The 20,832-nt window shown below is 55.6% G+C and overlaps 2 protein-coding genes across 3 annotated transcripts; one reads left to right on the top strand and one right to left on the bottom strand.

Moving 5' to 3' along the window:
* The first annotated feature begins 995 nt into the window (after positions 1–995).
* Positions 996–8,069, top strand: FOXP3 (forkhead box P3). Its single transcript, XM_082376831.1, has 10 exons — positions 996–1,243; positions 1,764–1,868; positions 1,956–2,094; positions 2,488–2,749; positions 3,604–3,691; positions 3,871–3,951; positions 4,724–4,874; positions 5,572–5,648; positions 6,865–6,966; positions 7,187–8,069. Exons 1-10 carry the CDS (start codon positions 1,034–1,036, stop codon positions 7,334–7,336), a joined length of 1,365 nt encoding a protein of 454 aa, XP_082232957.1. The 5' UTR covers positions 996–1,033; the 3' UTR covers positions 7,337–8,069.
* A 112-nt stretch (positions 8,070–8,181) lies between these two features.
* Positions 8,182–20,783, bottom strand: CCDC22 (CCC complex scaffolding subunit CCDC22). 2 transcript variants are annotated; one of them, XM_082376827.1, is made up of 17 exons: positions 20,591–20,783; positions 19,378–19,555; positions 15,254–15,386; positions 14,402–14,508; positions 14,192–14,258; positions 13,913–14,091; positions 11,781–11,975; positions 11,172–11,234; positions 10,958–11,077; positions 10,296–10,415; positions 10,090–10,206; positions 9,883–9,984; positions 9,694–9,801; positions 9,375–9,470; positions 9,160–9,219; positions 9,005–9,079; positions 8,182–8,558 (listed from the first exon to the last, which is right to left on the bottom strand). In XM_082376827.1, the coding sequence occupies exons 1-17, from the start codon at positions 20,638–20,640 to the stop codon at positions 8,445–8,447; spliced, it is 1,884 nt and encodes a 627-aa protein (XP_082232953.1). In that variant the 5' UTR covers positions 20,641–20,783; the 3' UTR covers positions 8,182–8,444. The 2 variants fall into 2 exon arrangements, with proteins under 2 accessions (XP_082232953.1, XP_082232954.1); XM_082376828.1 differs by lacking the exon at positions 20,591–20,783 and adding an exon at positions 19,939–20,554.
* Positions 20,784–20,832: the final 49 nt, after the last annotated feature.

Genomic DNA, 20,832 nt, shown 5'->3' with positions numbered 1-20,832 from the left:
AGTCGAGGAGCTCGCACAGGCCCTGGCTCAAGAGAGCCTGTCTCTCCTCCTCTCTGGCACCTGCCCTGCCAGCTCCATGCAGGGTGGGAGCCCAGAGATGATCTCAGATGGAGATGCCCATCTAAGCTCCAGACTCCTGTACTCGGCTTCCACTCGGCCTTGCCGCTTGCATGTCTAACACCAGAGTCGTCATGTCCCTCCACACCTGGATCACCACCCCCAACCCTGCTCCCCCATCTCAGGTCATGTCAGCTCTGTCCTTCCAGCTGCTCAGCTAATACCCAGAAGTCACCTTGACCCTCCCTCTCTCACCCTCCGCATCCAAGCTGCCAGCAAATTCTCCTGACTCCACCTTCAAAACATTAACTCAGAACCCACCCACTTCTCACCATCTCCACTGCCATCATCCTGGTCTGGACTATTGCAGTAGTCTCCTCACTAGTCCCCCTACTTCTGCCCTCACCTTTCTAGAGTCTGCCCCCCTCACAGCAGCCAGAGGGATCTTTTGAGTCCATGCCCCCCTTTCACTCCCAGATATGCCCGTCACTGGGGTAACAATGCTCCCAGGAGAAAATCAGAAAGCAGCCCCCGTGGGATCAGCAAAGGTTGTGTGGCCTATACTGGGTTCAGGGAGGACAGGAGGGCTGAGGCTTGAAGAGCACCACTCAGGTGCTGAGACCTATCCTGGCTGAGGCCCCGCAAACCACCCCGGATTCCCCACCACCCTCAGGGAGGACACCTCCCCACCAGGCCTGTGCCAGCGTGCACAGGCACACTGTGCGCTGGGTCCAAGCACATGGGGTGTGCTTGGAGACACAGGCACGCCAGTGCTCCTGACACCGAGTATGTGTGTGCACACGTGCACACACGTGACCAGAGCTGGGGCCCCTTTGGGACACACCCCAGCCAATGCCTGCTCTGACCAGAGGGGGTGTCCACATGGTTCAGATGGTTGAGCATTTCACACACACGCCAGCACATTTGTAACTCCTTCCCCTTGTGTCCCCGCAGCCTGCCCTTGGACAAGGACCCAATGCCCAACCCCAGGCCAGCCAAGCCCTTGGCCCCTTCCTTGGTACTCAGCCCATCCCCAGGAGCCTCGCCCAGCTGGAGGGCTGCACCCAAGGCCTCAGACCAGCTGGGAGCCAAGGGTCCGGGGACAACCTTCCAGGGCCGGGACCTCCGAGGTGGGGCTCACGCCTCCTCTTCCTCCTTGAACCCCATGCCACCATCGCAGCTGCAGGTGAGGCCTAGGGCCCAGGATGGGGCAGGCAGGGTGGGGTACCTGGGCCTATAGGTGCCGACCTTTACTGTGGCACTGGGCGGGGGGCCCAGCTGGGGCACAGGAAGTGGTTTTCTGGGTCCCAGGCACGTCTGTGACTTATGCAGATGTCACGGGGCCAAGAAAGTCCCCACTTAGCAGGTCTCAAGAGATTCGAGGCTCTCCGCAACCTCCCAATCCCTGTCTCAGGATAGGAGACCCTATCAAGGTCCCACAGGCATAGCCATGTGTGTCTCCATCCCCCTGTGACAGAGGGCTTGGGGCCCAGGGAGGTGAGGTGACAGGATGGAGGCCAGCTCTGCCACTTATTAGCTGTTTGATCTTGAAAAAGTCACCCAATCTCCCTGAGCCTCAGTTTCCACATACGTAAAATGGGGTTGGTCATTCTGCCTAGTACGTGGGGTCGTGGTGAGGAGTATATGGGTTAGACGTGTAGAACAGTGAACATGAGGATGGCATCTCACCCGCCTGCCTTCCCCAGCTGCCCACAGTGCCCCTCGTCATGGTGGCACCCTCTGGAGCACGGCTGGGTCCCTCGCCCCACTTGCAGGCGCTCCTCCAGGACAGGCCACACTTTGTGCACCAGGTACCAACCCAGAACAGGCAGGGAGGAGGGAGCAGGCGGGAGAACTGGGGAGAGGACCTGGTTGAAATGGACCCCATGTGCCCCTAGCTCTCAACGGTGGATGCCCATGCCCGGACCCCTGTGCTGCAGGTGCGCCCACTGGACAGCCCAGCTATGATCAGCCTCCCGCCACCCACTGCTGCTACGGGGGTCTTCTCCCTCAAGGCCCGGCCCGGCCTGCCACCTGGTAACACTGTACCCCACAGCTCCACAGAAGCCCAGAGCCCCCAATCCTTGAACATAAGTGGTGTGGGCTGCTGACTTGCGGCCCTCAGGAGGCCAGAGGTGTCAGGTCTTATCATCTTGGAAACTCCAACCTCTAAAAAATGTCAGGCTCAGAACCTTAAAGACACAGAATGTCAAAATCACGGAACCACAGATCTCTGCAAAGTTAGTCGAAATGTCAGCGCAGTCTTTGAGCTGCTCCACCAGTAGCCTTGGAGATTAGGGACCACAGAGCCCCCTGGGAGTCTGGGCCTGCAAAGCTCAGGAGGGTGGGAAGGGCAAAATGAGAGGCTTTGTGGGCCGAGCTCCAGAGCCTGGCCCCCAGCCCCCAGAGGTGCCCTGTCCCCACCTGCAGGGATCAACGTGGCCAGCCTGGAATGGGTGTCCAGGGAGCCAGCACTGCTCTGCACCTTCCCAAGCCCCGGTGTGCCCAGGAAGGACAGGTCAGTGTGCAGGGCTGGGAAGGACCCTTGCCCTGCCATCCCCTCCTCTGACACACTTTGTCCCCCCAGCACCCTTTCAACCATGCCCCAGGGCTCCTACTCACTGCTAGCAAATGGTGTCTGCAAGTGGCCCGGATGTGAGAAGGTCTTCGAGGAGCCAGAGGACTTCCTCAAGTGAGTGGGTCAGGCCCGTTCCAGTCCAGGGGGGGCCCCAGTTTGTGGGAGGAGGTCTGGGGTGCAGGTCTCAGCTCAGGCCTCATCCCGATAGGGGGTAATATGAAAGAGGCAAAAGCTGAGACTGCAGGTTCAGATCCTGGCTCCATCACTCACTGGCTCTGTGACCTTGGGCAAGTTACTTAGTTTCTTGGAGCCTCGGTTTCCTCATCTGTATAATGGGGGCATCATAAGAGAGGTGTGTGCTATGATTTACCTCCATTTTACAGACAAAGAAACTGAGGCCAAAGAGGTTAAGTGTCTTGATCAAGATCACCCAGTTCCTGAGTGACAGCCAGCCTCCGGAATCCACAATTCACCCCCTCATGCCAACACACCAGCCTTTTATTGATTTTATTGATCCCCAAAGTCCCAGATCCTCACAATGGCTATCGCTGCCTCCTCTCAGCCCCATCACTGTCTCTCTCTCTCTCTCTCTCTCACACACACACACACACACACACACACCTTTTCCAACCATACCCAACTATCAGTGGCAATTCGGTGCATCCCGTCCTCTTCACAACCAGGCCTTCGCACAAGCTGTACTCTCCACCTGGAATGCCTTTCCCACTCTCAGCTCACTAACCTTCCATCATCATCTCCAGCACCCTGGCCATACAGTAGATGCCAAGTAGCATGTGTTGAAGGAATGACAGGTGTGAAAGGAAGACTGAGGTAGAAAGAGGGGAGGGAGGCTGAGGCTCTGAGGAGAGACCTTCCTCCCAGAGGGTCTGAGCCTTTCCCACTAGGAATGTTGAGCCGGGAAGCCAGGCTCGCCATGGTCACCCGCATGGGCTCTTTCCACTACCCAGGCACTGCCAGGCAGACCATCTCCTGGATGAGAAGGGCAGGGCGCAGTGTCTCCTCCAGAGGGAGGTGGTGCAGTCTCTGGAGCAACAGGTGACATGGGGGGGCGGGGGCAGGGTGGCGGTGGGTGAACCGTACGTCCACCCTGTGCCAGGACCGACCCCAGCTCACCCAGGATGGGGGCTGGCATGAAGGAAGGAAGGGGGCAGCCTGTGCAAAGATGTGGCAGAGAAAGACCAGGTTGAGGCCTCACTCTGTGCCTGTCCTCACAGCTGGTGCTGGAGAAGGAGAAGCTGGGTGCTATGCAAGCCCACCTGGCTGGGAAGATGGCCCCAACCAAGGCTCCATCCACGGTGAGCCACCCCAGGCCCACAGGTGGCACAGACTGCTGGGGAGCAGGGGAGGGGCCCTGCAGGGGGCAGGGGACCTATCCTTGCACCCAGGCCCTGGGATCTCTGGGCCCCTGTCCCCAGCTCCAAACATGCCCAGACCTAGGAATCTGTCCCTTTCTACTTACAAACCCTCTGACCTTAAGATCCCAAATCATGATCTTGAGTTTGCAAAGCGACAGCAAATCGCCCAACACTGAATGCAGACTGTGTACCGCTGGCAAGACCAGCTATATAACTCACAGGGCCCAGTGCAAAATGAAATCGCGGGGCTCAGATTTCAAAATGATGACCACAGAGCATTAAACAAAGTGCAGGGCCCCGGGACCTTCAGAGATCACACAGAAGCTAGCCCTGGGTGTCAGGCACTGTTTGTGAGCCCTTTCGTGATGTTAACTTATTTAATCCCCATGATGCATGGTGAGGTAGGTATTACTATCATCCCCAATTCACAGATGAGGAAAATTGAGGCCAGGGAGGCTTAGGTGACTTTCCCAAGGTCGCAGTTGGGTAGCAGAGGAGCCCAATTCAACCCTAGCTCGTGGCCCTGGCACTGGTGTGCTACACACACTAGTGTCCACACCCGCACTTTAATAAATACGGCTCGTGCTGCTTTGTGGGATTCTACATCAGAGTGGAATTGAGAAGAGGGTGCCCTTACTTTTAAAAACACTTATTTAAAACTAAAGTGGCAAGTTTAAGCCTCTGGGTCACCGGCCTCTCCCTCTTCCCCCAGGCATCATCCGACAAGGGCTCCTGCTGTATCGTAGCCACTGGCACCCCGGGCACCACTGTCCCAGCCTGGCCGGGTCCCCAAGAGGCCCCTGAAGGCCTGTTTGCTGTGCGGAGGCACCTCTGGGGCAGCCATGCAAACAGCACGATCCCAGGTAAGGATGGTCCGTGCCCTACGTGGTGCCCTACGTGGTGCCCTCTGAGCCCCTCATCTCCCTGACTGGTACTGGGCGGGGGACCGCTCCTCCCCACCACTGCCACCCAGCCTTTGGAAACTGGCAACTGCTCGTAAAAGCTTCCTCTCTGGATTTCCATGGCCTCCAAGCCCCCATTGTGGTCTCAGATGTCTAGTCCTAGCCCTGTCTCCCCTGGGGATTAGGGCTCACTCACTCTGGGCTTCAGCTACTCCATTTGGTCATCAGAAGGGAGGGAGCTAGCTTAGTAATTCCCAGGGACTCTCCCTCTCCCCACCAAGGAAAAGCAGGGTGACTCGCCCAAGCTCACCAATCCCCTACTACCCGCAAGGTCTGGGCTGTAGGCTTAACAGGGATTAGGGCCTTTGAGTGCCATCCTGACTCCGCCATTTAACCAGTTACATCCATTTGGTGTGGAAGTTACTTCACTTCTTTTAAACCTTGGGAGAATAAGCCCCATTTTGGTGGGAGCGGTGCAAAGGGGAAATGATATCATTTATGTCAAGTGCTTAGCAAACAGTGACTGTGATCCTGGAAAGTGGTGTTCACGGTGGGATTTCAGGCGTGCAGACTCGACAGCCGGTCGGTCGAAAGCAGAGGGTGGGAGAGGGAGCGAGGAGTTCCCAGATGGGGCCTGATCCCTCTGTACCTCTGACAGAGTTCTTCCACAACATGGACTACTTCAAGTTCCACAACATGCGGCCCCCTTTCACCTATGCCACCCTCATCCGCTGGGTAAGCAGAGTGCCGGGCTGAGGAGAAGGAAGAGAGGGCGGGGTGGAGGACCTGCCTCTCTCTGAGCACCCCCAGGCGGGCTCCTCCATGAACAAACCCACGCCTCAGATGTGATCCCCCATCTTCACCCCAGACCTGCCCCCAAACCCACAACTAAACTGCCATCCAAGCCAGTGCAAGCTAAAAGCTGGCCTTCAACACACCCCCTTCCTGATGGCCACATCAACTCCATACCTAACTGCCTCCTGGGCCTATAAATAGCCCCCAAACTAGCCTGAATTCTTCCCCTTGCCTTACACCCGCCCCAGGTACACCCTAACTCCTTCGCCAGCCCAGACGTACCCTAGTCTGCCAACACATTCCCCCCTAGACCCCAATCCCTAACCCCTTCCTTGTAACACCTGACCCATCCCAACCCCTTCCTCCTCATCCCCCTAATGCCTTCCCAGAGGCTTCACCAGAGCCCGCCCGGACCTTTATCCTAGGCCCACACCTAACCCTACACAATGCCACCCGTTCACCTACCTAGCCCCATCCCAACCTGGAGCCTCACCGCAGCCATGATCACTGACCCTTGACGCAATTCCATTCCTAAATCCAAGCAGATCAAATTCCCGGACCCTTAGCCTCACTCCACACCTAATCCCAGCTCTGACCCTTAAGGACCACACACAGTCAACCTCATTCTTGACCCTGAAACTAACCACATCCCTGACACATAAAATAACGACGTAACTAGGCCCACCTCTGACTCCTGACCTAATGCAACGCGTCCTCCCACCCCTCGACTCACCCCGGTTCATCCCCAGCCTGACCTTTCACCAGCCACTTCCCTGACCTTTAACTCTGCCTGGTCCTTTACTCCTTCCAAATCCTTAACTGGACCCCACTCTCTGGCCCTTACCCTTCCCAAACTCTGAAACCTCACTCCCACAGAGAACTCCAACTCCACCCCAGAAATTTAACTTAACTCTAGCCCTAACCCTGAAGCAGACCCCACTCCAACCTCAGCCCTGATCCTCTACCTAACCCCATCCCAGCCCTACCCTCACCCCGCTTCTAACCCTGTCTCTGACCTGTCACCCCACACCATCTCCCTTCCTTCCCCCGACCCCACAGTTTCACCCAGGTCAGAAGGCCCAAGGTGGGCCAGTGCCCCTCTCAGTCCGAATCTGGGGGAGCGGCTCCCCTTACCCCCACACCCCCTAACCTCCAGGCCATCCTGGAGGCTCCCGAGAAGCAGCGGACACTCAACGAGATCTATCACTGGTTCACACGCATGTTCGCCTTCTTCAGAAACCACCCTGCCACCTGGAAGGTGAGCACCTCCGGAGGTGGCAGTGGCTGGGAGGGCCTCAAATGCCACTGCGGTGCTGGGTCAAGTTCAGGAACGGGTGGGCCTGGGACTGGGCTTGTAGGCATGTTGAGAAAGGGCAGGAGGTCGATTTTTGGTGGGGACTGCTGGCCTCAGAGGATGACTGCCTGCCTGCTCCCCTCCCCAACATCCCCGGCCCGGCTGGCTGGCCCTCCTTCCACAGAATGCCATCCGCCACAACCTGAGCCTGCACAAGTGCTTCGTGCGCGTGGAGAGCGAGAAGGGGGCCGTGTGGACCGTGGATGAGTTTGAGTTCCGCAAGAAGAGGAGCCAGAGGCCCAGCAGGTGTTCCAACCCCACACCCGGCTCCTGACCTCAAAGCCAAGGAAAGAAGGACAGGGGCCAAAACGGGGGAGTAGAAGTGGCTGGAGGCAGGGGTGACCGGCCCTGGACGTGCCTGCAGGGACCAAGAAGTAAGGTGTGCACCATCTTGCTGGCCAGGGACCCTGCTCCCCAGCTGACCGCCCTCCTGGATCACATGCTCTGCACCAAGGCTGCTCAGAGGGACCCCGGCCCCAACCCCACACCCCCGCCCCAGCCCCCTGCGACCAGCCCTCCAGCCAAACTGAGCCTTCACAACCGACCACACACACAGCCTGCCTCAGTCGCTCTCACAGATGACCTTAGGGCTGGAAAGGACACAGAGAGTAGCAATCCTGTCCCTCGGACTCAATACAAACCCCAAAACACGAAGAGCCTGCCTCAGTACACTCACACCACCTCAAATCCGCAGTCACACAAACAGTCACACCTGAGCACAGTCCTGTCAACCCACATACCCCAAAGCACACACCCGTAGCCAGCTTCCAGGCCCACTGGTGCAGTGTCACACGGGGCGTGCCCAGACACCCGCACAGAAGCAGCCTCGGTACCTTCAGGATCTCAGGTCCCAGAAAGCCACACAGACACATGCTGGTCACACACGGTATCACACAGCTCCCGACACAGACGCTCGGTCACACAGACCCTCTGAACTCACCTGCATGTCTCACGCATGCGCACCCACAAAGCACCCCAGTGGGCCTCCTGAGTCCCACGCAGACACCCAGGGCCATGCACACCGACTCCCCAAATGTACCCAGTGTCTCACCTGCCACCCGCCCCCTCCCCCATCCTGAGCCCTGTGCCCTGTGCCCCCATCCATGCCTCAGCTTAGACTGCAGACAGAGCCCCTCATTTATTTGAGATCCAAGGCCCCAACCCCCAGTGCCCTCTGCAATAAACTGCAGCTGAGCTCCCACACTCTGGATGATCGCCCCAGATAAGGGTTGGGGTCAGGTGGGCGAGGGTCTGGGGCCAAGGCTACAGCAGGAGGAACTGGACCGCAAGCAGAGGGCATGGCCCAGGCCAGTGCTTGGCCAGTGCCCCCAGCACCCCAAATCCCTGCCTGAGGCCCAGGGGAGACCTCTGCTGGGGGCTGCTCAGGCCTCACGGACCCGGCCCAGGAGGCCAGCGTTCTCCTGGCGAAGGGCTCGGTAGTCCTCACGGATCTTCTCCAGGTTGCTGAGGGTCTTCTTGCCCATCTCCGTCTCAATCTAAGGCAATGCGAATCGCAGCCCTTCAGCGTGCTGGGCCCCTTTCCCAGCTCCTGCTCACCACCCCTACCCCATCACAGCCACCCAGGGCCCCTCCCGTGCTCCTCCCACCCCCTCCAATAACAGCCTGCTCTGTCCCACCGCCAGGCCTTTGCACATGTCATCCGTCCACCTAAAGCATCCTTTGCTATGTGGCAGGATCGCCCACCACATACTCGAGCTGAACCCTCTGCCAACGGCCCTAGGAGGCAGGCGTGAGGACCCTCAGGGGGAAGGAGGGGGTGAGAGCAGGCCACTGGGCTGTTCCAGGTCACACACACAGCGACTAAGGGGCAGGGCTGCAACTCCAGACACAGGCTGTGTCTGGTTCCACAGCCTCTCCTGGCATAAACCGAGGAGCTGATCCCGGGCCTGCCTTGGTTAGCCCTCCCACCCCCGGGCCTCACCTGCTCCTCAAGGTCTCGAACCTCCCGCAGGATTGTGCCCGTGTCCTCGATGGTCTGGATGAGCTGGCTGCAGTTCTGGGGACAGCAGGAGCAGAAGGCTTGCACCCCAACTTGGCCCCACCCCAGCCAGCCCCCAGGCACGCTTCTCCCCTCACCTCATGCAAGGCAGCGAGATACTTGTAGGCCTTCCGAACAGCATCGTCCTTTTTGGCATCCTGACCAGACAGAGGAGACCCTGAAGGTGTCAGTGGGCTGTTCCCGCCTCACCCCGCCCCTACCCCACCCCCACCTCCAGGCCCCCACAAGGCCACCCTCTCCCACAGGGCCCAGGCCCACCCCACCCCCGCGCCCAGCCCGGCCTGCCCCACACCTTGAACACAAGCTCATCAGTCACCGCAAACGTCCGGTCCAGCTTCCCAGACAGGGAGTTGATTTCCTTCTGAAGCTCCTTCGTGTCAGACAAGATCTGGCAGAGACCAGGGTAGCCGTGAGCCCGTCTGGGGCGGGCGGCCAGCCAGCTGAGGGCATTCACGTTTATGCTGTCCCATCCAGACAGGGTCAGGGGCGGCTGCAGTGGACTGTGTGGGGCTGTTCCGTGTCTGGGTGTGGCCAGATAGCTCTGACTTTCAGAGGGTGTGAGGTCCCCGTGTAGCCCATATGACCCACCCTCCCCGGCCACGATGGCGTACCTTAGTGATCTCTTCCTTCTGCTTCCGGATGTTGCCCACAATCTCCAGGATGCGCTGGGTATAGGCCAGCCGAGACACGTCTCTGGGCAGGGTCTCGAGCTCTGACATCTAGGCAGAGACAGCAGGTGCTCCCTTAGCACCGACACCTCTCCGGCTCTGAGCGGCCCAGGGCCCCCACACAGGCCTTACCAGCTGCTTATAGACGTCCTCCTTCCGGCGGGCCTCTTCAGCAGCTGCCCGAACACTCTGGTGCAGCTCCTGGATCTCTGCCAGCCGTCGAGAGGATTCCAGCTGCCAGGACCCCACGGGTAGAGGGCAGTGAGGCAGAGCGCAGGGCTAGCCCCCTAGGGAGGGACCGAACCCGCCCCACCCACGGCCCCGGACCCCACCACCTACCTCTCTGCAGTCCTGGAGCTTTCGGAGGTGGCGGTACTCAGCAAGGAGCGGAACACGGTGCTTTTCCCACTGACCTGCCAAGTGGATGACCCGCTGGGCACTGCTCTCTACCACGAGCTGGGGGTGGTGGCAGGGGGGCTACATGTCACACAGGCTGGGCCCATCCAGCTCCGACCCTCCCAGCCCAGCCTCAGCGCCAGCCCCACCTGCAGCTTGGCAAGGTTGGCAGCCCCGTCGGGCAGCAGCTCCACCGCCCGGCTCTTCAGGCGCAGGGCCTGCTCATGCTCCGCTGTGCTGAGCTTGCTCTGCCGACACTCGGTCTCCACCTGGCACCCGGGATCCCCACTCCCAGTCAGTGGGGGAGCCCCACGCGCACCACAACCTCCCAGCCCCCGTTGAGCCTGGAAAGCCCTGGCCTAGCCCAAGCCCCTCAGATGACAACACATCCCTCTAGGGGCCCTAGGGGCCCCTCGGACCTCTCCTGATAGCGACGGAGACCTATAAGCAGTGACAGGCACCCACAGGCCCCTCTGACCCCTCCACCTCCACACTGACTCCCCAGGACCCCTGATGAGCCCCACGAGCCCCTACAGAGGCCCACGGACACTTACACCCCTCTCGATTCTCACAGACACCAAGGCACCTCTAACCCCTGCAGGTCCGACACCACCCCCACCCCCAACCCTACATCGCCCTCTCACTCCCACTGATTCTCCTGAACCCTCAAGAGGCCCACAGGTCCCCAGTGTCTCCCATGAACCCTTCTGACAACTGCAGACCTCTACAGAGTACCCCCTCAAGTCCCTCTAAGCCGTCTAGGCCAGACTTGTGACCTGACCCCGGTGGGCAGACCCTCTCCCACACCCACCTGCACAAGGCTGATTCCCAGGGTCTTCATGTTGGCTTCAACCTCTTCAATGCTGCGATTCACTCCCTCCAGCTGCTCCCGAAGAGACTCCAGCTCCTGCTCCTGAGCTGCCCACATGTCCTGGGAGGCACAGGCAGTCGGGGTGGGGGTGTCAGGCCCAGTAGACAGCCAAGGGCCCAGGACACCTCCCCCGCCCCACCACTGCTCTGCTCACCTGTTCAGGCCGCCGGGAGGTGGCCGGCACATCTGACACCTGGGCCGCCTGGGCCTCAGGCTCCTGGGGAGCGAGAAAGGAGCGTCCTGGCTGTCGGGGAAAGCCCTGCCCCTCACAGCCCAGCCTCAACACCCCCCAAAAGCACCCTCCCAGCACGATACCCAGGTACAGTACCACTGTACCACTGACGGCTGTCAGAATGTGTGTGAGGATCGATGCGCTCTCTGTGACCTTAGACTGGAGTGTTTGCTCATAAAGAAACCTCCCTGACCCTGACACAGCTCTTGCCCATCTGCCCATGAGAAGGATGAGGGCCCCTCTGGATGACCATCCAAGGAGAGAAGATATGTCCAGAGGAAGCTGCCCAGGAAAAGCTGGGGTTTGCACAAAGAGCAGCCCTACACGCTTACATAGTTCCCACCCCTCTACCCTTTCTCCACGGAAGTTCCCAAGAAGCCAGGGGACCGTTCTGGGTGCCCACCCCCCGTGGGGAGAGGGCAGGCCCGGTGGGAACACGGGCCCCTGTATGGATGAAATGTGGTGTGTGTACATAAAGCAATACCGCCTTGGCCCCATCAGCATGCCCCAGGCCCACTCAGGCCCACCCACCAGATGGAAGGTGAACTTCTCTGAATGTGTGAAGCGGGAGCCCTTGGGAGCACCAGTCCTGGCGCCAGCACCCCAGGTCTGCAGCAGCTCTCCCAGGTCTCGGGCTTGTTGGGGGGGCCCTGGCCGGCCCCAGGTCTGGCGCAGATGCTCAGCCAGGTGCTTCTGCAGCCGCTGCCGCTGAGCCCGAGTATCCTCCTAGAAACAGTGGAAGAGTGTGGAGGCCTGCTGGGTACCCAAGGCCCCGCCTCCACCAGGGAGCCGCTTGACAAGGTGCTACCCCCAAGTCACACCAGCCATCCAGCCTCTCCCACGAGGGGGCCCGGACCCACTCTCCTGGTCCACAGGCCTGGGAGCTCCCTGAGGACAGGGCCTCCTCTTCTTCAGCCCTGCTTCTCTCTACCCACTGGCTCCCTGAACTGGAGGAGGCTGTGGGAAGGGAGAGAAGTAAGCCTGCAGCCCCCAAATTAGAGACCGACACTCAAAAGATATGTGGGGACAGAGCGGAAACCGAGTCAGAGGTGCTGGGCAAAGAAGGGGCGGAGGCAGAGTGGAATTGAGAGAGAGAGAGAGAGACATGAGAACAGAGGCAGTTTTGAGACAACTGGAGAAATCTGATTATGAACTCAAGTGTTGGATGGTATTAAGAGGTCACTGTTACCAATGCAGGGGACACGGGTTCAAGCCCTGGTCCAGGAAGATCCCACATGCCGCGGAGCAACTAAGCCCATGCACCACAACTACTGAGCCTGTGCTCTAGAGCCCGCGAGCCACAACTACTGAGCCCGCGTGCCACAACTACTGAAGCCCGTGAGCCACAACTACTGAGCCCGTGTGCCACAGCTACTGAAGCCCGCGTGCCTAGAGCCCATGCTCCACAACAAGAGAAGCCACCGCAATGAGAAGCCCGCTCACTGCAACTAGAGAAAGCCCACACGCAGCAACGAAGACCCAACGCAGCCATAAATAAATAAATAAATAAATTTAGGGGAAAAAAAAGATGTAATAGGTTCTGGTTCAAAAGATAAAATGCATATACAAAGCTTTAAAAAAAAACAAAAGAAAAAGAGGTCACTGTTAATTCTGTTAGGTGTGAAAATGGCCCAGGGGTTGTGTTAAAAAGTGAATGCCCTTATGAGTTAAGAGATGTCTGCTTAAGTATTTAGAGTTAAAATGATATGATGTCTGGGACTTGCTTTAAAATATTACAGAAAAAAAAGTTAGAGAAGGGATGAGGAAAGATTGGCAAAATGCTTATATCTTTTTTTTTTTTTTTTCGTTTTTTGGCTGTGCCTCGCGGCTTGCAGGATCTTAGTTCCCCGACCAGGGATTGAACCTGGACCCTCAGCAGTGAAAGCACTGAGTCCTAACCACTGGACCGCCAGGGAATCCCCACAAAAGGCTTATAATTGAAGGTGGATGGCAGGGACATAGAGTTTATGAGACTATTCTCTCTACTTCTGTATTTGAAATGCCTGTAAGTTTAAGAAAGAGAGAAAAAGATAAAGACAGAAAAAATGGCAGCGGAGGAGGCGGAAGGAGACAGCTACAGAGGTGGACAAAGTTGGGAGGGGATGGGGACAGATACTGAGGTGGACAGAGGGGAGATGGAGGCGGATATAGAGGAAGACAGAGGCAGAGACACAGAAACGAGGAGACAGCGGTGGGGAGAGAGAAAGAGGGGCAGCAAAACCACAGAACGAGAAAGCCAGTGATGAGAAGAGACGGTGCAGAGATCTGGAGGCCACACATCGGTGATGACGGCAGACAGAGAAAGAGGGAGCGAATCAGGGGCAGGAAGAAGGCAGTAGAAACAGGGAGGAAGGGGGCAGATCCTGACAGCTCTGGCTGCCTGTGCACGTCCTTCGGTGGAACATCGCCCTCAGAAGAGAGCAGTATCACCACCCGTGTCTCACAGCAGGAAGCCGATGCTCCGAGGGGCCATACTGACTTGTACAACCTTTCTGACTCCAGCGTTCTTTCAGGCAGGGAGCCAGGTAGTTGCACACAGAGAGGAGATGACGGAAGAGAGGGATGAAGTGGGGAAAGGAGAGGGGCAGAGGACTAACGGGAGACGAAATGGGAGCCACAGTGAGCAGGGACCTCGTCAGCAGGGACCAAGCACTGGGCAGTACCTGGACGGGGAGGCGGGATGGCCGGTGGACCCAGTCCTCATCCCTGGGGCGGTCCCGGCCCGTGTGCTGGCAGAGTTGGATGGCGTGGCGTTCGAGGAGCGAGGCCACCCTCGCAGCAGGCTGGGGCACCTGGGCGGGGGCTGGTGGCAGCAAGGGACTCGCCTGGAACTCCCGGGGCTCTGGAGGCAGCAACAGAGTCAGCCAGCCCTCCTGCCTCACCATGCAGTTAGGCCCACCTCTACCCCTCCCCCCAGCCCCTCTCCACAGCCTCATCCTCACCTCCTCTGGAGAGCAAATCAGGCATGAACAGCCTGCTGGCATGGAAAGGCTTCTGGTGGGCCGAGCCCTGGTGAGAGAGCAGAGTCAGACCTCTAGGATGAATCGTGACGGGGGCACCAGTGGGAGGGGGCCAAAAACCTGAGCACCCAAATGGGGACAAGGCAGGCAACGCAGCAACAAGCAATGTTGACATGAGTTGAGGGGTCCCACCTGGAGGCGCTGCAGCTTAGGAGTGCGAAGGAGGGGTGGGACCCAGGGCAGGGCTAGCTGGTCCCGGATTTGGCTCCCGATGGCCCGGAGGAGGATAGCTGAGTCACCTAGGGAAGTGGGGAGGGAGTGTCAATCAGGTGACAGTGCCACAACTCCAAAAATGCATAACCTGGGAAAGCAGCCTGACTGCCCCCCAGAGATACATATCTATGTAGCTATCATTCTCACACTCAGTCATTCAACAAACACTTATTAAGCACCTACTCTGTGCCAGTCACCATTCTAGACCCTTGGGCTACTTCAGTGAACAAACTGATAAATATCCTCCTGCCCTCCTGTGGAGGCAGGTAGAGGAGAGCATGACCAAGGTCGTAAGTACAATACAGAAGACTGTCAGGTGGTCATCAGGAAAGGAAGATAAGGCCCGTTGAGAGGAAGATATAATTTTAAACAAGGCAATCCAAGGAAGGCCTCCCTGAGGTGACATGTGAACAGGAACCTCCAAGAGGTAAGGGAGTGAACCATGAGGCTATCTGTGTGAGGAAGCCAGCAGATGCAAAGGCCCTGAGGCCGGAGTGGCCTGGTGTGGTTAGAGTGGAGTGAGCGAGGCAGGGGCAAGGCAGGAGGTGAGGCAGAGAGGCCCCTTCCAGCACCAACTCCCCACCTGGGTCAGCCCAAGCCCCAGTTCCCTTCCCCCTGCCCTGCATCCCCTCTCCCAGCCCCAGTCCTCCCACCTAGCTCTCCTGAAGACACATACCCCCCCCCACCAATCAACCTTTTCACCACTTCCACCTCTCTCAGCCCCCACAACACCCTCTCCCTCACCCCCACCACGCCCCAGGCACCCCACACCTGCAGGCTGGTCTGCGTCCTCAGAGGCATCAGTGGGCAGACGTTCAGCCAAGAAGAGAAGCAGGTCCCGGAGGTCAGGCTCACTGGGGTAGAGGAAGTTCTGATAGCCAAGCTCCAAGGGATATCCCAGGTCCTGGGGGTGGGGAAGGGTGGCCGCTATCAGTCGGGCAGGCAGGATCCTCCTGTCCTGGGAGCCCAGGGCTGAGACCACAAGCGCTCCCACTCTCTCACCAACCACCACCCTCTGAACTCACCCTTGGCTCACCAAGGCCTTCAGAGCTTTAAAAATTAAAGCTCTGGGGACTTCCCTGGTGGTCCAGTGGGTGTGACTCCACGCTCCCAATGCAGGGGGCCCAGGTTCGATCCCTGGTCAGGGAACTAGTTGTGGCGTGCGTGCCACAACTGAGAGTCCGCATGCCTCAGCAAAGGTCTCCTGTGTCGCAACTAAGACCCGGCGCAACCAAAATAAATAAATAAACATTTTTAAAAAAAATAAAATTAAAGCTCTGGCCTTTCTAAATCCAGAGGCCATGAAAGAGAAGATGGGTATTTCTGAATACATGAAAAAATTTTTAAAGAAAAATTACAGTGAGCAAAGTCAAAAGCGTAATGACAAGCTGGGAAAAAATATTTGGAGTTCATATCATAGGCAAAGAGTGAATCTGCCTAGTATATAAAGAGTGCCTAAAACTACACAGGCAAAAAGACCAACAGTGCAACAGTAACAGGGGCAAAAGACAGGAGCAGACAATTCCCAGAAATAGAATGAAAAACGGCCCTTAAACATATGCAAATATGTCCAACCTTGCTTACAAGAGAGACTTGAATTGAAAGCACACGGAGAGACCCCACACGAGCATCACCGATCCGGGACAACCTGACCTTACGTTCTCCTGAGGTCCACTCGGGCAGGGAGATACTATCACTTGCACAGAGTTCCTGCCCCAGACCTGAATCTCGTCACGAGCAAACAATCAGACCAATTCAGATTGTGGGGCATTCCAGGAAACAACCAGCCTGCACTCTTCAAAAACATGTAGCATTGTAAAAAGAAACAAAGTAACAAAAACTAAGGCGGACTGTTGGATACAGAAGATTAGAAATGTAACAGTGAAATGAAATGTATGATCCTGGATTAGACTCTGTAGTTGGAAACAAGAAGAGCTACAAAGGATATTTTTGTACCTACTGAGGAAATTTGACCATGCACTAAATATTAGATACTATTACTCTATCAATATTCAATTCATGGGTGGGATCATGATATTGTGGTTATACTGGTGAACGCCCTTTTACTTAGGAGAGGTGCACTGAAAGTTTTAGGTATGAAGTGTCGTGATGTCTGCTGCTTTCAAAAGGTTCAGAAAAAAATGTGTGTGTGTGTGTGTGTGTGTGTGTGTGTGTGTGTGTGTGTACCCAGAGAGAGAGAAAAGAATGGAGGAAAATGTTAACAACACAGAAAGCTAGGAGAAGGGTGTTATTTTTCTGTTTTCATTTTTCCTTAAATTTGAAAGTTTTTCAAAGTACAAAGCTAGGAGGAAAACTATATAGAGATACTATTCCTCACCTGTTGAATGGGGAAAACTCTGACAATACACGCAGTGGGTGAGGCTGTGGGGAAACAGGCACCCTCTCATATACTGCTGTTGGGAAGGCAGAAATTAAACAATCCCAGTGAAGGCGATTGGGAAAAATCTAACAAAATGGCGTATGCGTTTACCCTTCCACCTAGCAATCCTACTTCTAGGAGTTTACCCTGAAGACAGGCCTCCAACAATTCAAGAATATATATGCACAAGATTATTCATTACAGCATTATCTGCAAAATATTGGGAACTCCCTAAATGTCCAAGCATAGGAGAGGGGTTGAATAAACTACAGTGCATACATACAATGAACTACTCTGCAGCTGCAAAAAGGAAAAAATAATGATTAAGATCTCTATTGTCTGATATGAAATGATTTCCAGGATATGTGGCAAGGGGGAAAAACAGGTAAGAAACTAGGCATATGCTCTCTTTTGTGTAAGAAAGGGGGGAAATAAGAATATATATTTATATTTGCTTATATCTTCATTTTTTAAAAACTGGAAAGACACACAAGAAACTAATCAAAGTAATCCCCTTACAGCAGACGGGTAAGGGTAACGAGGTGAACGGTTTGGAGTGCAAGTGGGACTTCTCAAGGTATTGTGTTACTTCTGTCACACCTTGGAGATTTCTTTGACTCTTTCAGTAGTTAACCATCTTCTACCTAGTTAACAATTCTTTATATTGAAATATCCCTATTCAAATTACTGCTGGGGTTTGTATCTCTGGACTGGACCCTGACTGATAAAAATGACCCACGCAAAATAGTAAATAATGTTTTTAAAAGAGACTATGGGCTTTGGAGTCAAAAAGATTGGGGTTGAAATCCAGCCTGTGCTACTTAACTGGCTATAAGGCCTTGGACCGGTTACTCAACCACCAAGAAGCTCAGTTTCTAGCTGTAAAATGGGGCTGACAGTACTTTCCCGATGTGGATGCTTTAAGGGATAAAAGGGCCCATCAGGGTTCTGGTCCGGAGCTGCATGGATTCTGAAAGCATATTTCGTGGATGCAAATCCAAGCTTTGCTTCTTACCAACTGGGTAACCACAGGCAAATCACTTAACCTCTCTGAGCTTCACTTTTCTCACCTGAGAAAAGGGATACCCACAGTGCCTACTTCAGAAAGTTGTCACGAGAATTCAGTGAGTTAACACCAGGTTACCACAATGCCCAGCACAGAGCACACACTCAAAAAACATCATTATTATACACACATATGTGTATTTGGTCACAACGTAAGATATATTTATTTCAGAGGATCACAGTCAAAACAGTGTGAAAACCACTGTCTTTTAAGCTACTTTACTTTGGGTTTTTTCCAACACCTGCAATCAAAGAGCTGTGACTGATACAGAAACTCACTCCAGGAGTGGGGTGTGTGAAATGACAGACACTAAAGTATGGAGGTGGCTGAGTCGCAAAAAGTGGTGCCAGGAGTAGGGCACATGAAGAGGCAGACACCAGAAGGCGGCAGTGCTGAGCCAAGGTGGGCTACATGAGCAGCGCCCAGCTGGGTTAAGAGAGACCTTTTCTACCTGCTCAGGGCAAACCGAGGCTCTGGGGCCAGACAATCACGTGAACCTCTCAATCACTGAAAAAGCCATACTCACGCTAAAGTTAGTGTGAGGAAAAGTAGGTCACCACCAAATCCACGTATTTGGTATCCACGTATGAACTCATTTTTAATCCTCATAGCAACCCTACGTGGTAGGTCCAATTCTTATCCATTTTACACATGAGAAAACTTAAGCCCAAAGAGGTTAAGAGACTAGCCTAAAATCCCAGAACTAATGAGCCAGGAGAAATGACATTTACTTGGAGCCCTTGGGTATAGTAACTGGACACAGGTCTGTACTGGGGAGGCATGAGTGCTTCACCAGAAGGCACTTTATTTACAAAAGAGACAGTATGTAAGTTATTCTCACGAGAGGCAAGCTGCAACAGGGCAGAGTAAAGTTTTAGTGCAGACACTGTTTTAGTTAAGCAGCGTATCTTCCTTTGGGTAACCCTCCCTCCCCCAACTCCAAGTGATCCTGAAGGAGCAGCCAATCACAGTGCCCTATAGGGATGACCATGTGATCCAAGCTGGGCCAACCAGAGAACGTGGTGGTTAATTTCAGCCTGAGCATGTGAATCAAAACAGGGCCTTTTCAGGAACTGGTAAATGGATACTATAGGGGGAAAAGTTCTTGGTGCTAAGCTCAAAATTTGGGAGCCAGGGGCAACTCAGGCACAAACTGGATCAACTCATTTAATCCTCAGGACAACCCTACTTTTATCATCTCGATTTCACCGATAAGGAAACTGATGCCCACAGGGGCATCAGTTAGCAAGGTCACACAGTTAGCAAGTGCTGTAGCCAGGGTCTGAACTACTCAGGCAGTTTGACCACAGAGCCGGCAGCCTTAACCACTAATGAACGCTAAGCCACAACGGGAGGCGGCAGAGAGGAAAGTCAAGAGTCTCAAAGGAGCTTGGTGACTTTGTGAAGGAGGAAGGAAGAGGCTGTGTGTATTGGGAGGAAGACACTCACCATACAGGCCTGAGCCAGGCTCATGGCCAGACGGAACCGGGCAGACATAGCAAGAGGCAGCAGGGGGCTAAGGCCGGAGCCCACAGCAGGGTTGATCACACGCAGGCAACGGACCACAGCTTCCACAACCAGCTCAGTGGTGAAGGCTCGCAGGGTCTGCACATCTGGAGGAACTGCCCTGAAGAAGAAGGAGGCAGGCTCGATGGGGGGTGGGGGGAAGCAGTCAGGAAACAAGGATGAGGCTGGGCCGTGCTGCCTTCTGGAAGCCCTAGTACTGGGATGGGGTGGGGAGGGTGGCCACAGTTCAGACAGGTCCTGGGTGTTGTTGTCTGACTTCCATTTGGAAAACTAAGAATGGAGGGAGTCCTCAGGTCCTAAGATCTTGGTGTAGAATGGTGGATGGAAGGGATCCGAGTTCAAAAAATCTCAAATTTCCCTATGCCTAAAAGCCCCAAATTTCTGGGGTCTGGGAAGGCCTAGGAGCCCAGGTGGAATAGTCTCTGGGTTTCTGCATCCCCAGATATCATGTTTGCTGCATGTCAGAGGCCCCTAGATACTGACCTGCTAGGATTTTGAGACTAGATGTTGGGAGGCTGGAGTTTTCAGGAGTTCCAAATGTCAGAGTCCCTGGGTATCAGGACCACCCAGTCTCAAGCAATCCAGAAATCAAGCTCCCTAGATGTTGTCATCTTGGGTTTTTAGGACCCTCGAATGCAGGAGTCCTTGTGCGTCGGGGTCACCAAGCATTAAGGCCACCAGATTTTAGAGTCCTGGGGTTTTAAAAGCCTCAGGTATTGGGAAACCAGGTTTGCAGGTTCCCAAGTATCCAGTCCCAGGGGATTTTGGAGTCCCTGAGTGCCAGGATCCCAGAGTTTTAAGTTCCCTGGTTCACAGGATAAAGGTGGCTTAGAATCTCCAGATGTCAGAGTCCCAGGGTATTGATGTCAAGATCCACAGATTTCAGAATCCCGGGTCTTGAGGTTCCAAGGTTTTAAGGTCTCGAGGTGTCTAGGTCCTGGAGTTTGGGGTTTACCAAGTGTAGAGGTCAAAGGGTTTGGGAGGCCCCGTGTGTGTGTGTGCGTGCGTGTGTGTGTGTGTGTAAGGAGGAGGGAGGGTCTTAGGGTCCTGGAAGTTGCAGCCCTAGATGTCAAGGTCCGGAGTTTTGGAGTCCCGGATGTGGGCATTCCGGGGTGGGCGGGGGCTGTGTCCTTACGTGCCGGCCTGTCGCAGGGAATGGATGAGGATTCGGTCCGCCTCCTCCATGGTGGAGCCGTGTTGGAGTCCGAGGTTGGGTCCAGGGCCGGGTCCGAGCAAGAGAGGCGCAGCTGTGGAAAGCCCGCTCCCTGCTCGCGGTCCAAGGAGTGTCACGGGCTGCGCGAGGAGACCCGGGAAATGTAGTTCCGAGACCTAGTTCGGCGCAAACCGGATGCCTGTCGTTCCGGTGTGAATGGGCGC

This window comes from Balaenoptera borealis (genome assembly GCF_965194805.1).
Source record: "Balaenoptera borealis genome assembly, chromosome: X".
NCBI lineage: Eukaryota > Metazoa > Chordata > Mammalia > Artiodactyla > Balaenopteridae > Balaenoptera > Balaenoptera borealis.
The sequence above is the reverse complement of the archived record's forward strand: the minus strand, read 5'-3'. Positions and strand labels throughout refer to the sequence as shown.